At 42.1% G+C, this 12,327-nt stretch overlaps 1 protein-coding gene across 1 annotated transcript in view; it reads left to right on the top strand.

Moving 5' to 3' along the window:
- Positions 1-12,327, top strand: part of CACNA1B (calcium voltage-gated channel subunit alpha1 B) — an 856,833-nt gene that overhangs the window by 342,506 nt on the left and 502,000 nt on the right. The window contains exon 4 of the mRNA XM_069241492.1: positions 12,021-12,112. Coding sequence (XP_069097593.1) covers positions 12,021-12,112 — 92 coding nt within the window. The remainder of the gene's footprint in view (positions 1-12,020; positions 12,113-12,327) is intronic.

A 12,327-nucleotide genomic window follows, 5' to 3' on the forward strand; every position in this document is an offset into this window, starting at 1 on the left:
TTTTTCTTCCTCCTTGTGGTAAAACGGCATGTTTCATAATCTGTTTTGCAAAATTGAGGTTACACTGTAAATGTTAAAGTTTATCCCTTCGTGCATTTAAAGACCTGTAGAAGTAGGGTGTGGTTAATTTTTCGTATGCATCTTTAAGAACAAATAGAAATGGAGAGACATTTGATATATGTAATATTACCCAACTCACAGCCTCTGAAATCCGGCGTTCCTCGGCCTTCATTGGGGTAGGAGAGATTTTTCGCGCGTTAAGAACGGCGCCTGTGAAAATCACAATCTCCCTCCATTTGAGGCCGCGAGAGACCGACGGTGGGCCCGCCGGTTCGCCTGAAAGCGATTAACGTCTTGTTCAAAGTGCTTCTAAAGCAAGAGCTCACAGAGGCTTATAAAAGAACAATTAAACGACGACAATAAATGTAAAAGAAAAAAATATTCAATAAGTGCTGTGTGAAGAGATTGATACAGGTGCCGCTGATGGATTCGGAGCGTTTGGCGGGAGCTTGTCTTGCTCACACAAACATGACGGCAGATCTCAAAGGCGGTGCCAGGGGTGCACCTCAGCCTCCCGCAGCTGCAAAGGGGTAGCCGTGTGGGGGGCTTCAGGGTTCCCCTTAAAGTCAGGCTAGTAAATATCTGGGAGACTCAGGGGACCCCTCATCACACTTTGCAAAAGATCATCATCTGCCTAACGCAGCTGGGCGGTGCCAGTCTAGATATACATTTTTCTTTTAGGACAGGACAGGGAAATGTCACCCAGGCAATTCAATATGGCGTTCATAGCAGAAAAGCCATTGCTAAGCTAGAGTGGCCAGAATTTTAAGGCCAAAAACCTGGACATTTCACAAAAAAAGAGGAAGGACTACAATTTTACTGCAAAATAGCGCACAGAATGACAGCGCTCATCAACACACAATTTCAGAAGAGGCACTAAGAACATAAATGAAATGCAATTTTTAAAGCCAGTATAATGCCTGTTAATGAAATTCCATTCTGATAACACCTGCTAACTATCTGGTCTTTGGAAAACAAAAAAAATTCACCTCCTACAGTTTTCAGGCGACCCTCTCTAAAAGCCAGGACATGAGCTAAATTTCCCCAAATCTGCTGTGACTTCAGGTGGAAAACTGGGACTGTCCTGGGAAATCCGGGACGCCTGGTCACCCTATGCTGAGCGCATAGGGTTTTGATCTTTAATTCTAAACCTCCTATGGCATTAACAATTATAATGACCACATCACTCTATGTTGGTGGAGCTGAAGGTTGTATTCAGGGCAACGTTCATTCGCCAAAATACTTTGGATGGTGGACGTGAGATCAGGCATCACGTCAACCCTGAGTAGCAGGCCCGTTTGTTGATGCGTGGCCGGGGTAAGGGCAAGGCCTAAGAAACTATAGGAGGTAAACCGAGTCCTCAAAAATCTGTTTAATTGCTGTCTTTATGATCCCTGAGATCAGGGGTAGCAAGGGCAGAGCCAAGGGAAAAGCTTGTCACACCTCCACAGAGACGAGCACCTTCATGCCCAGGTTCGTGATGCCAAATAATTTATTATTGGTACATAAATCACAATTCAAATTGACGCTTTTCGACCATAAAGCGGCCTTTCTCAAAATCACCCATGATCAGTAATATAAATGAATTTATACTACGCAAGTCTCACTCCAATGACGTAATGCCTGACCCATGAAAATAAACAAAATACTCAAAGACAATACTAAAAATGAAGTACACGTTCCCTATAAACAGCCCCTCTTCAGTGCAGCCGGTCGCAAGTCTCAATATTAATGCACATCACATTTTCTAGGAAGGTGTAATAGTGTCAAAATATTATAAAATAAAATGACACCATACTATAAACAAAAGCATGTTTAAATACAATATGAAATGAAATAAACATTTGCAAATGACTATCAACCCAAGTGGGTGTTTTTTGTTTTATTAAATTATGTAATTGAAGTCAAGAACATTCCAAATATGCTACTCAAGAAATCATATGTAACACATTATAGCGTATACTACTGAACACCTGTACCACCAATAGTATTTTATCACAGAAAAGATAATGATTAAAGAAAAAAAAGACTACTCAATAACAAAACCCACAACTTACGTTGATCACAGCGTGTCATTCTGTCACTTATAAAAGACTGAAAGAAGGAGATTAACAGACAACACCATCTCATCTCTACAAATGCACATAAAGATCTTCTTCCAAGTTTAAACCCCTCTGGGCCTTGGCATCAAGCATGATAATGTGTGATTCCAATATTTTCAGCTGCTGTTCCCACCTCAAACTCTTCTACGGACTGCATCAAGCACAAAATAGCTGAGCTCTCCCTCCCGGCCACCATGACTTTCCTCAAAGTGTCTTGCCACTGGATAATTATGACCTCTATTTATGATGGCTCTGATGTGCGGCAAAACACGGAAATGAGCTTTCAAAGTTGCTCCCTACATACAGTTTATGGCAGGTACACTTAAGGACATAGAATGCAAATTCTCTTTTGCAATGTAAGGCTTTGTTGATGCATAAAGGGGCTATCATTAAAGGCAAGCTCACTTGTGAGGTTTTCACTACAAAAGCACAGGCCTTTCACATATGGCACTTACTAAATCCAGGGTTGTTAGTAAACCAGGTGTAATCACTGATCAACTCAGGGCTGCTGTCCACTAGATAACCGATCATGGACTTGGCTTTGTGGAAAGTCAACAACGTCTATCTGGCACCTTGTCTCCAATTATAGGAGCACTTTTATTCAAATGGCAATATTTATTTAATATTGTTCATAATTCTAAATGCTGGTCACTGAACTCTGTGATCATACATAGTTCCTGACTTTCTGCCCGTTTAGGCTGCTTTCTTGCAAATAAAAGCTCCTCCCTTATTTTTTATTTTCTCTCTCTCTCTCCTGCTTCATATATCACCCTCTTACTACAGCCTCTTTCTGCAAATCTAACTGCCAATTCTTCACGTACCACCCGCTTCTGCATAGGGTATGCCGTATTTCCATTTATTTGGATGAAAGCTACTCGTGTGCAAGATGGTGTTGCCTGTAGTTGCTTTTCTGAAAGTGCTAGGTTGTATCTTACCTTGTTTCACATAAACCGTGAGATCTAGAAAGTGTACCTGTTCCTTACTCTCTTGGGCAGAGAAATGCAAATTTAAGTCACTGGTGTTGAATCTCTCTGAGAAGTGGTACGCCAATTGTTTTGTCCCTTTCCAAATGAAAAAAATATCGTCTATGAAACATGTCCATAGTACGATGTTCTCAGAGCACTCCTGCTCGAAGGTTAGCACTAGTACCTGCTATTCCCACCAGCCCATATGCAAATTAGCATAGCTGGGGCAAAGCAGGTATGTGTGAGTGTACATATATATATATATATATATATATATATATATATACACACACACATACATATATATATATACACACACACACACACACATATATATATATATGTATATATATATATATATATATATATATATATATATATATATATATATATATAAAATAAATAGGCACTTACCTTCCTGCTTCCTACACAAAAGTCCTCCTCAGTCTAGTTTTCTTCTTCTCGACTCCTCTGCCTCCAGCACTGGACCCTCAACAACTCCCCTAACCAATCATGGCACTGCTCTCATGCTGGTGACCAGGACTGGAAGAAGCAAACTCTCTCAGCACTCTCAAGAGCACTGGAGGCCTGTGCTTTCTCTAACCCAGCTGTCTAAGACAATTGGGTTAGATAGATTTAAAATGCACGTCTGGCTGGCCCTCACAAGATAGCCGGCCAAAAAGACATGTGCACTTTTAGCTTAAGTGCACAGCTCCATGCTGCCGTTCAGCAGCAAAGGCCCCACCCATCCTGGCTCTTGGTTCGGGACGGGTTGGTGAAAAATAAAATGGTAATAAATTAACTTTACAACCATTTTATTTTTCATCTCTTGGGCTTTTCTGGGGGCATTTGAGTGAGGTGACGCTCCTCTGCTGTAATGGAGGAACTGCTCCTGCTGAGTGAATGCCTGAATATGTCAGTGAGCATCTAAGTCTTGAATTGACGTCCTCCCTTCCCATCTCACCTTCAGTCTGTGAGCTTTGGCTCTCCCTGGCAGTACACCTTTTCTAACCTACAGTGAGGGATCTCAAGGAATACTCCCCTGAGCCAGGAATCAAAACTTTGTCATGGAGTTCTCGTCTGTTTTGCAAATAGCACCTTCTCTGGGCTTATGTGGTCAAAGCACAATTTGTCCTTTACTTAGGGAAAAATAAGTAATTTGTAACTGGATCTTTCTCAGAAAGCAATAATCTGTAAACCACATTCAAATGATTTCGTGGTCATAGGTGGGAATCTGTAATGTGCAACCAATATCTTCTCTGAACACATTTTTTAAAAATCTTTAATTGATTACTTCCATGAGACAGACATTCGTAATGTGCGAATTATTCTTTCTGTCAGTATGCATAATGATTTATTTCTATGAGCCAGCAATTGCTCATCCTTATCACTATTTTTTTAGGTGAATTCATCTATTAAACTGGAGTCAATAATCTGTAATTGGCGCCTTCTATTGAAGTGGGTTCATTCATTTATGACTGATTTCTTCTGTTAGTCAGGAGTCAATAAAGAATAACCAGTTAATTCTCTGAGTCAGCAATCAGTAGTTTATATTTGATTCCTTCTCTTACCAAATATGAGTAGTCTGTAATTGACTCCGAGTCTTTGATAGTAGTCAGGAATCTGTAATCCAATGAGCCTCTACACAGGATTTAGTAACATATATACAACTCCTTCTATGCTTCCCGAGGTAAATTAAACCAATTCCTTCTTCGAGTCAGGAGCTGCCAATCTCCAGGACATTTTTTCTCTTAAGAAGCAGTAAATAATATGGAGGCGGTTCATTATCCGAGCAGGTATTTAGTTACTTTCAGTAGATTTGTTCTATAAGTCTAGAATTAGACTTTCTCCAACATCTTCCTCCTCCACACCAACAACCAGTTGTTGGGAAGTAATCTTGTCACTATTCAGCTGTTGGTAAATACTGGGATTCGTCAGGTTCAGCAACCTGTGATGTATCACTTCTCAGTAACTAGAGAGGCTGGTGCCTCTAAGAGCTGCAATAAGAAGCAACCGATTCTTTCTGTGCGCTAGGTATTGAGGAGGGCAAGCCTACAAATTAACCGAGAGAACCAAGCTAGAGCCCATGCACAAGTTGAGTCCTGAAAATACTTGCTATGTAAAACATACAACGAACATCACATAAATATTATAAAGTCTATTCAAAAGTTTTAAACAAGTGTTTTTCTTTAACAAATGGAAACTTTGACATTAATAGGGCACATTGTGGCATTGCACGGAAAAGTACTTATTAAAAGGGATAATTTTGTACAACTGGCAATTTGAACTCACAAATTTGAAAGTGCTTTCAGACGCTTCAATGAAGAATTAAGAGTTTTGGTGAAATAAAATATTTGCCTAATGTCACACAGGTGGGGCAGCTGAGATTTATCCAGGTTATCTGGTTTCACCGTGAATAAATCAGCCAGTAAATGGGTATCTATTTGTCTTTCCTTATGTTAGGGCTTTGTTTTTACCTCTTAGTGCATTTTTTAAAATGTAGCGCAAACTCAAATTGAAGGTATTGGAGCTCTCTACATAAGCACCAGTTACAGTACACAAGGTCACATGCATTATTTAAAGGAACAGGGCACTTAAGTGATTTGCCCAGAATCACAGAATGTTGAGCCCATGCCAAGACTCATACTTGTTTCCCCAGTTCCACAGTTGGTAGCTTTGACTGTAGCTCCACATCCTGGGTAGAGGGAAGCAAACAGAAGCCATGTGAAACTTGGCTTGTTAGGGGCTCGAGGTTCTAACAAGACCCTGACCTGAGCCATGACAAAACAATGGATCCCTCCCGCCCAGTAATAGTACCAGCCCAGTCCAGGCTAGCCTTTGCGTCCCATTGATTTCCATTAGCTCTGCCTCTGAAACAACCCTATCAAAAATTCATGGAAATTGCTCATAATGACACAGAAGGTAATAGCAGAGAGAGCTTCTCTGCCCTCCTTCCCTCTCAGGGGCTGTCTGCGGTCTGCTGGTTTTAAAGGGAACTTTATCTTTCCTTAGCTGGCTGTCTTATGGCTTTAGGAAGCAAAGAGTTGATCTGTAGACTTTTTGTTCAAACATGAATAGTTTTCCAGAGGTTCCCTTGACCACCTTCTGCCTGGGGTTTATAAGTAGGAGGAAGAGTGTGGTAGGTATCCAGGCATGGCTTTGGTCTTCAGCTATGCCACTGTCTTTTCCATCCTTCCCAGTAGCCAGTGACTACTGCAGTGATATGCTAGATTAGACATGAGCGATCTGCTTTTCTAGGCCACACTGGACATCTTCACTCTAGGGATCCAGCAGCCATATATAATCCTCAGTTGTAAGTGGAATCTTTAATTTCAGCACAGATTCATCTCTACTACCCACTTTCTCATTTACATTGTGATGCTACGGCGTGGTATCTTAGGCTCTTCTGGGTAGGGACTCTCGTTGTCATGGACTTACATAGATATAGCAGCTCTCTTGTTTGTGGCGTCTCCTGGTTGTGGTGTCCCCTGGTAATGATTGTTCCTGGTTTTGGCACCTCCTGGTTGTACCACCTCCTGTTCATGACACCTTCTGGTGAGGCATCTTCTGGTTAAGTTGTATCCTGGGTAAGGCATCTTCTGGTCGTGAGAGGTCCTTGTTGTCACATCTCCTGGTCATGCGTGTCTTGATTGTGGCATCTCTTGGTTGTGAAATTTCTCCACCAGGGCAGCTTCTGGGTATGGCATCTCCATATTATAGCATCTTTTGGTTGTGGCATCGCCTGGTTATGGCATTTTATGGTCATTGCTCCTCCTGTCACTGCATCTTCTGGCCACGCCATCTCAACAGTACATAATGAAATGGCTGGTCTAAAACTGAGTGCCGGGTGAGAAGAAGGGTTTATACCCCCATTTTCAGAGATAGGAGGACTGATGCTTCTAGAAGTTGAGAGGTGTAACTCTTGGCTGCCTCATTCATGTAGCAGGACCATGCCTTGGTCTTTGAAGGGGAGGGCAAATCCACTCTCCTTAAAAAGGAGAACAAGAAGTGGAGGACAGATACTCTGCACCTTAAGATAAGGAATTCAGAAACCTTCGAGCATAAAGAAGAAAGGGCATGGAACTGAAGTTAAATTCTAATTATACCAAATGTCTAGGGATCAAATATTCCACCTCCATAACAGACACCATTCGGATTTACTTGGCTGACGCTTAACATAGAGTCCTTCATATGTCAGAGAAGTTTTCTCCTTTGTGTTTGTCCTTGTGGGACAGATTAGGGCTCAATCAAAATAATAGTGCTACCTGTCATAAATTTATATCTTTCAATGCTGCCAGTGAGCCTCCTTCTGAAGTTCTTTAAACCCCTTAATTAATTGCTTGGTAAATTCTTATGGAATGGACAGAAAGCACGTATCTCATTGATCTCATTGATCTCAATATACAAACCTAAGGAGCTGGGAGGGATACATTTCCTAATTTCCAGCAATATCACTCCTCATTTGTATTGAAACAAACTTTGCCTCATTTGGCCGGGGTTATGAATACTCTCTCCACTGTGTGGCATAAACTGGAAGACTCAATAATTTCACCTCTTTCCTTTCCCTATATGGCTCATCTATCACACCCCAAGGTCTTTCTCTTTTCCTATTATTAAGCATTCATCTTTACTCGATTGCTGGCACCATTGCATTTCTAGACTCTTCCATCTGGTATAATAAAAACATTAATTTGTCCAGTCGTGCAATTTTTTTGACAGATTGGCTGGCTACAAATATTATTCAAGTTAAACAGTTACTACGGGGCTCAGTCCTCCACTCCTCATCTTAACTTCAAAGTAAATATGGTCTCTCTGCTGATTCCATTCTTAAAGATGAACATCTGAAAGATGTAATTATACAGCACATATCCACTCTTGCACAGACACACTCTCCCACTCCTAATCTACTATCTGCACAGCTTAACCTTTCCCTACCTGGTAAAGCATCTTATATATACAAGCATCTTCAACTCACGCCTCCCACTTGCCCCAAATCTAAAATTGAGTTATGGTGGGAATCGGAGCTACAGTGCTCATTTTCATTACAACCTGGAACTTAATTTGGTACAAAATCCACCAGACTTCTTTCTCTGCAAGCAGTATGCACATTGTATACTATTTCTACAATATGTTGTTTTTAACCCCAACTTCTCTTCACAAATACAATCCAAACAAACAGAATACATGCTGGACCTTACAATCCAAACATACAGAATACATGTGGACCTGTAAAACATTACCTGGCACATATATGCATATGTTTTTTCACTGCCCATCTATTCAAGATTTCTGGCTGAAGGTGTGGAATATAATTTCAAAAAATGTGTCTATTACTTTTCCTTTTGAAACTCAAGTTATTTTTTTGGGAAGCTCCTCTCACATACGCATTGACAATCGTAAATTGGGTCCATTTGTGGACTTATTTATCGCCATCGCTTTTCAAACAATTACATCCAGCTGGAAGGATGCTACTATGGTTACTTTTACCAGATAGTGGAACTTACTTTGTCATCATCACAGAATTGATAGAGCGTATGCCGCCTCCACGCAACAACTCATTATGAAAGATTCTTTTAGTCACCGCTCATCTCATATTTGAACTGTACCTCCGTTTGGATACAAGATAGAATTATCACATTCCAGGCTCCATGAATTACTCTTTTATTCTATTCATTATTCTAACACTGTATATTCACATTCATTATTTCACAACCCTGGTAATAACCAGATCTAAGTAAGATTGTATGATTTTATTGATTTTTTAAAATCTAATTTCCTTCTTTATTCTTCTTGCTAGCTTCTTTCTTTACTTTTCTTTTCTTTTCCCTTCCTATAAAACACAAAAATGTAAATCATTAAGAGCCAATGTACATACGTCTGGTTTTGCGACTCGCAAATTGCGAGTCAGAGCGACTCGCAATTTGCGAGTCGCAAAACCTTATGCACAGCAGTGTCCATGACACTGTTAGCGATTCGCAAGGGGGTCGCAAATGCATGCCTCATGAATATTCATGAGGTAAGTCGCAATTTGCGACCCCCTTGAGAATGGCGGCCCTCACAGGGATGGTGACAGCAGACCACCGTGCCTGTGAATGCTTTTCAGTAAAGCAGTTTTTTTTTTTTGTAATGCAGCCCGTTTTCCTAAAAGGAAAACGAGATGCATTACAAAAACAAAAAATGAAAAATGTTTGTTTCATTTTTTCAGAGCAGGCAGTGGTCCATAGGACCACTGCCTGCTCTGAATTTTTTTTTTCAGTGACATTCACAACGAGGAAGAGGACCCATGGGGACCCCTTCCCTTTTGCGAACGGGTTAGCACCCATTTAAAATGGGTACTAACTGTGATTGTTTTGCGACCGCATTCGCGGTCACAAAACAATCCTAAATTGCACTGCGAGTCGCAATTAGGAAGGAAACACACCTTTCTAATTGCGAGTCACACACCCGTTTCGCGATTTGGTAATCAGGTTACCGAATCGCAAAACGGGGTTTGTGCATCGCGATGTGCTTTTTGCACATCGCAAACAGACAGATTCGCTGTTTCCGAGGTGCAAAAAGCTACCTACATGTGGCCCTAAATCTTTAAGATACTATATTGCATATTTTTATTATTTGCTTATGGCGATATAGTGCATATTTTGTTATCATTCTTTGCTGCACTATAAAATATTGCCTTGTTTTTGTTCAAATTATTGCATAATTCTTTGGATATGTCTAGTATGCCTCTTGTTGATATTATTCAAATAAAGCTCCTTTCAAACTTAAAAAAAAAGAAGAAAGGGCAAACACTCTTCGGCACAAGCAAACGAAACACAGATACGCTCCAATATAAGAACGGTTAGAAAAGATTCTCTCCAGCATAAGAAAGGGGAGGAAAGATACACTCTTGCTCCATGTGGGTGAGGGAGGACACTCATTCTGTAGGAAATGAAAGCGGGGTAATGCTCCCTTGTTTAAGGGAGGGGAGAACAGATGCTCAAGAAAGGGAAAGGTATATATCCTCCTTCATAAGAAAGGGGAGACGATATAGGGCCTTATTTAGAGTTTGGAGGAGGAGGTTACTCAGTCACAAATGTGACAGAAGTCCCTTCTGCAGTATTAAGATCCAAGCTTAAGGAAGGGGCTGACAGGTACACCCAAGCATAAGGAAAGAAAGGACAGATACACCTAAGCACAAGGAAGGGAAGGACAGATGCTCTCCAGCTCCATAAAGTGGAGGGTGGGTGCTTTAATGTTCCAGGAGGAAGAGGTCAGATGCTATCCAGTGAAGTAAGAAGAGGGCAGATACTATCCTTTTCTGGAAAGAAGAGGGCAGATACTCTCCTGCTCCAGCAAGAAGAGGGCAGATACTTGACTTCTCCAGGAAGAAAAAGGCAGATACTCTCCTGCTGTAGGAAGAAGAGGACAGATATTCTCTCCTGCTCCACAAAAGAGAGGATGGGTGCTCTCCTGTACCAGGAAGAAAAGGGCAGATATTCCCCAGCCTCTAAAAGAAGAGGGCAGATACTCACCTGCTCCAGGAAGACGAGAGCAGATACTCTCGTGCTGTATGAAATCGGGGGAAGATGCTCTCTGTCTTCAGAAGAGAGAACGGAACCTTCCAGCTCCTTCATGGGCAGGGTGAATGCTCTCCTGCTCCAGGAAGAAGAGGGCAGATACCCTCCTGCTCTTGAAGTAACAGGTAGATGTTCTCCTGCTCAATAAGGGGAGAGGGCAGATATTCCCTACTCCAGTGAAAAGAGTAACATACACCCCAACTCTCTGCTGCTCAGGGTAGGTAAGGCTCCTTCTCCCCACCTCTAGGTGGGGTGTGAAGGGTATTTCCGAGGGTGCCCAGGGGAGCGCTGAAGTCCGTGCTCTAGTAAGAAGACTAACAGAGTGACACCCCATACTCTCCTTTGATCAGGGTAAGTGAGAGTTATTCTCTCCTCCTTTGGGTGGGCAGAGAAATGTATGCTGGGGGTTGGGGGGGGGGGTTGTCCAGGGGAGGGCTGATACTCCCCTTCTCTAGTAAGGAGAGTAACATAATGACACTTCATACTCTCCTCTGATCACGCTAAGTAAAGCTTCTTCTCCCCATCTCTAGGTTGGGAGGGAAGGGTATTTCCGAGGGTGCCCAGGGGAGGCCTAATACTCCCTTGCTCTAGTAAGAAGGGTAACAGAGTGACACCCCTCACTCTGCTCTGCTCAAGGTAGCTAATACTGTTTCTTTCTGGCTCTGGGTGTAGAGGGATGGGCCTAGGGAGGGGCTGATACTCCTCTGCTTCAGTGAGAAGGGGACCAGCTGATGCCCTGGGTCTGTTCTGTTGGGGGTAGATAAGGGTGGCACTCTCCAGCTCTGGGTGGGAAGGGCTAAGACCCTCCTCACAAGACAAAGTCCACTGAAAGCCCTGCCTGGTTCAGCACTGGCTGTGGGGAGAGTGGGGCCGGTGGATTATACTTGGGCGCATGGGGCTAGACAGGTGTCAAGGGATGCTGGAGAGCCACCAATCCTGGGATCTATGAAGTCATGGGCAAATGTCCAAACTGATCAGCTTGCACTCTCACAGTCCCAAACTTTCGGAAACCAGATCAGATCTTGTAGTAAGAGCCCTAAAGTGAAAATCTGATTCTCTTAAAACTTTTAAACTCTCAGATATTCATGTCAATTGTCCAGTTCTATATAATGTTTTAGGCCGTTTGTAAGGTTCGTAAGGTTTATTGAGTTTTTGTAAGCACCACCGATGACATGCACCTGAGAATAGTAGGTCAATTTTATATGAATATTGGGTGCTTTTGCTTGTGAAGTACTGTATAATAATGCAGGTGCAGCAATTGCCTACAGCTACTCCTCATATCAATATTTAATATGGAGAGTGACCCATTTTAATAATTTCTTCTTATTTTCTTCTAGAATCCTGGCCACCGCTGGAGCTGACTTTGACCTTCGGACCCTGAGGGCAGTCCGAGTACTCCGCCCACTGAAGCTGGTATCTGGAATCCCAAGTAAGTACTCATCACCAGGCTGTCTGACCATTGCCTCTTCTGTGTTGGTGGTATCTGAGAGAGGATGCATTTAAAATTAATGGTCTCAATTCGAACAATTTTAGGGGTAGATATAATAAAGTTTGCAAATGCCTCTTGCAGGATCCAAAGGTGCCTTGCTGACAATGAGCAGGAATCGTGATATGAGGATGAGTTGAGGGACTGTTAGAGTCAGT

This window comes from Pleurodeles waltl, chromosome 6 (genome assembly GCF_031143425.1).
Source record: "Pleurodeles waltl isolate 20211129_DDA chromosome 6, aPleWal1.hap1.20221129, whole genome shotgun sequence".
NCBI lineage: Eukaryota > Metazoa > Chordata > Amphibia > Caudata > Salamandridae > Pleurodeles > Pleurodeles waltl.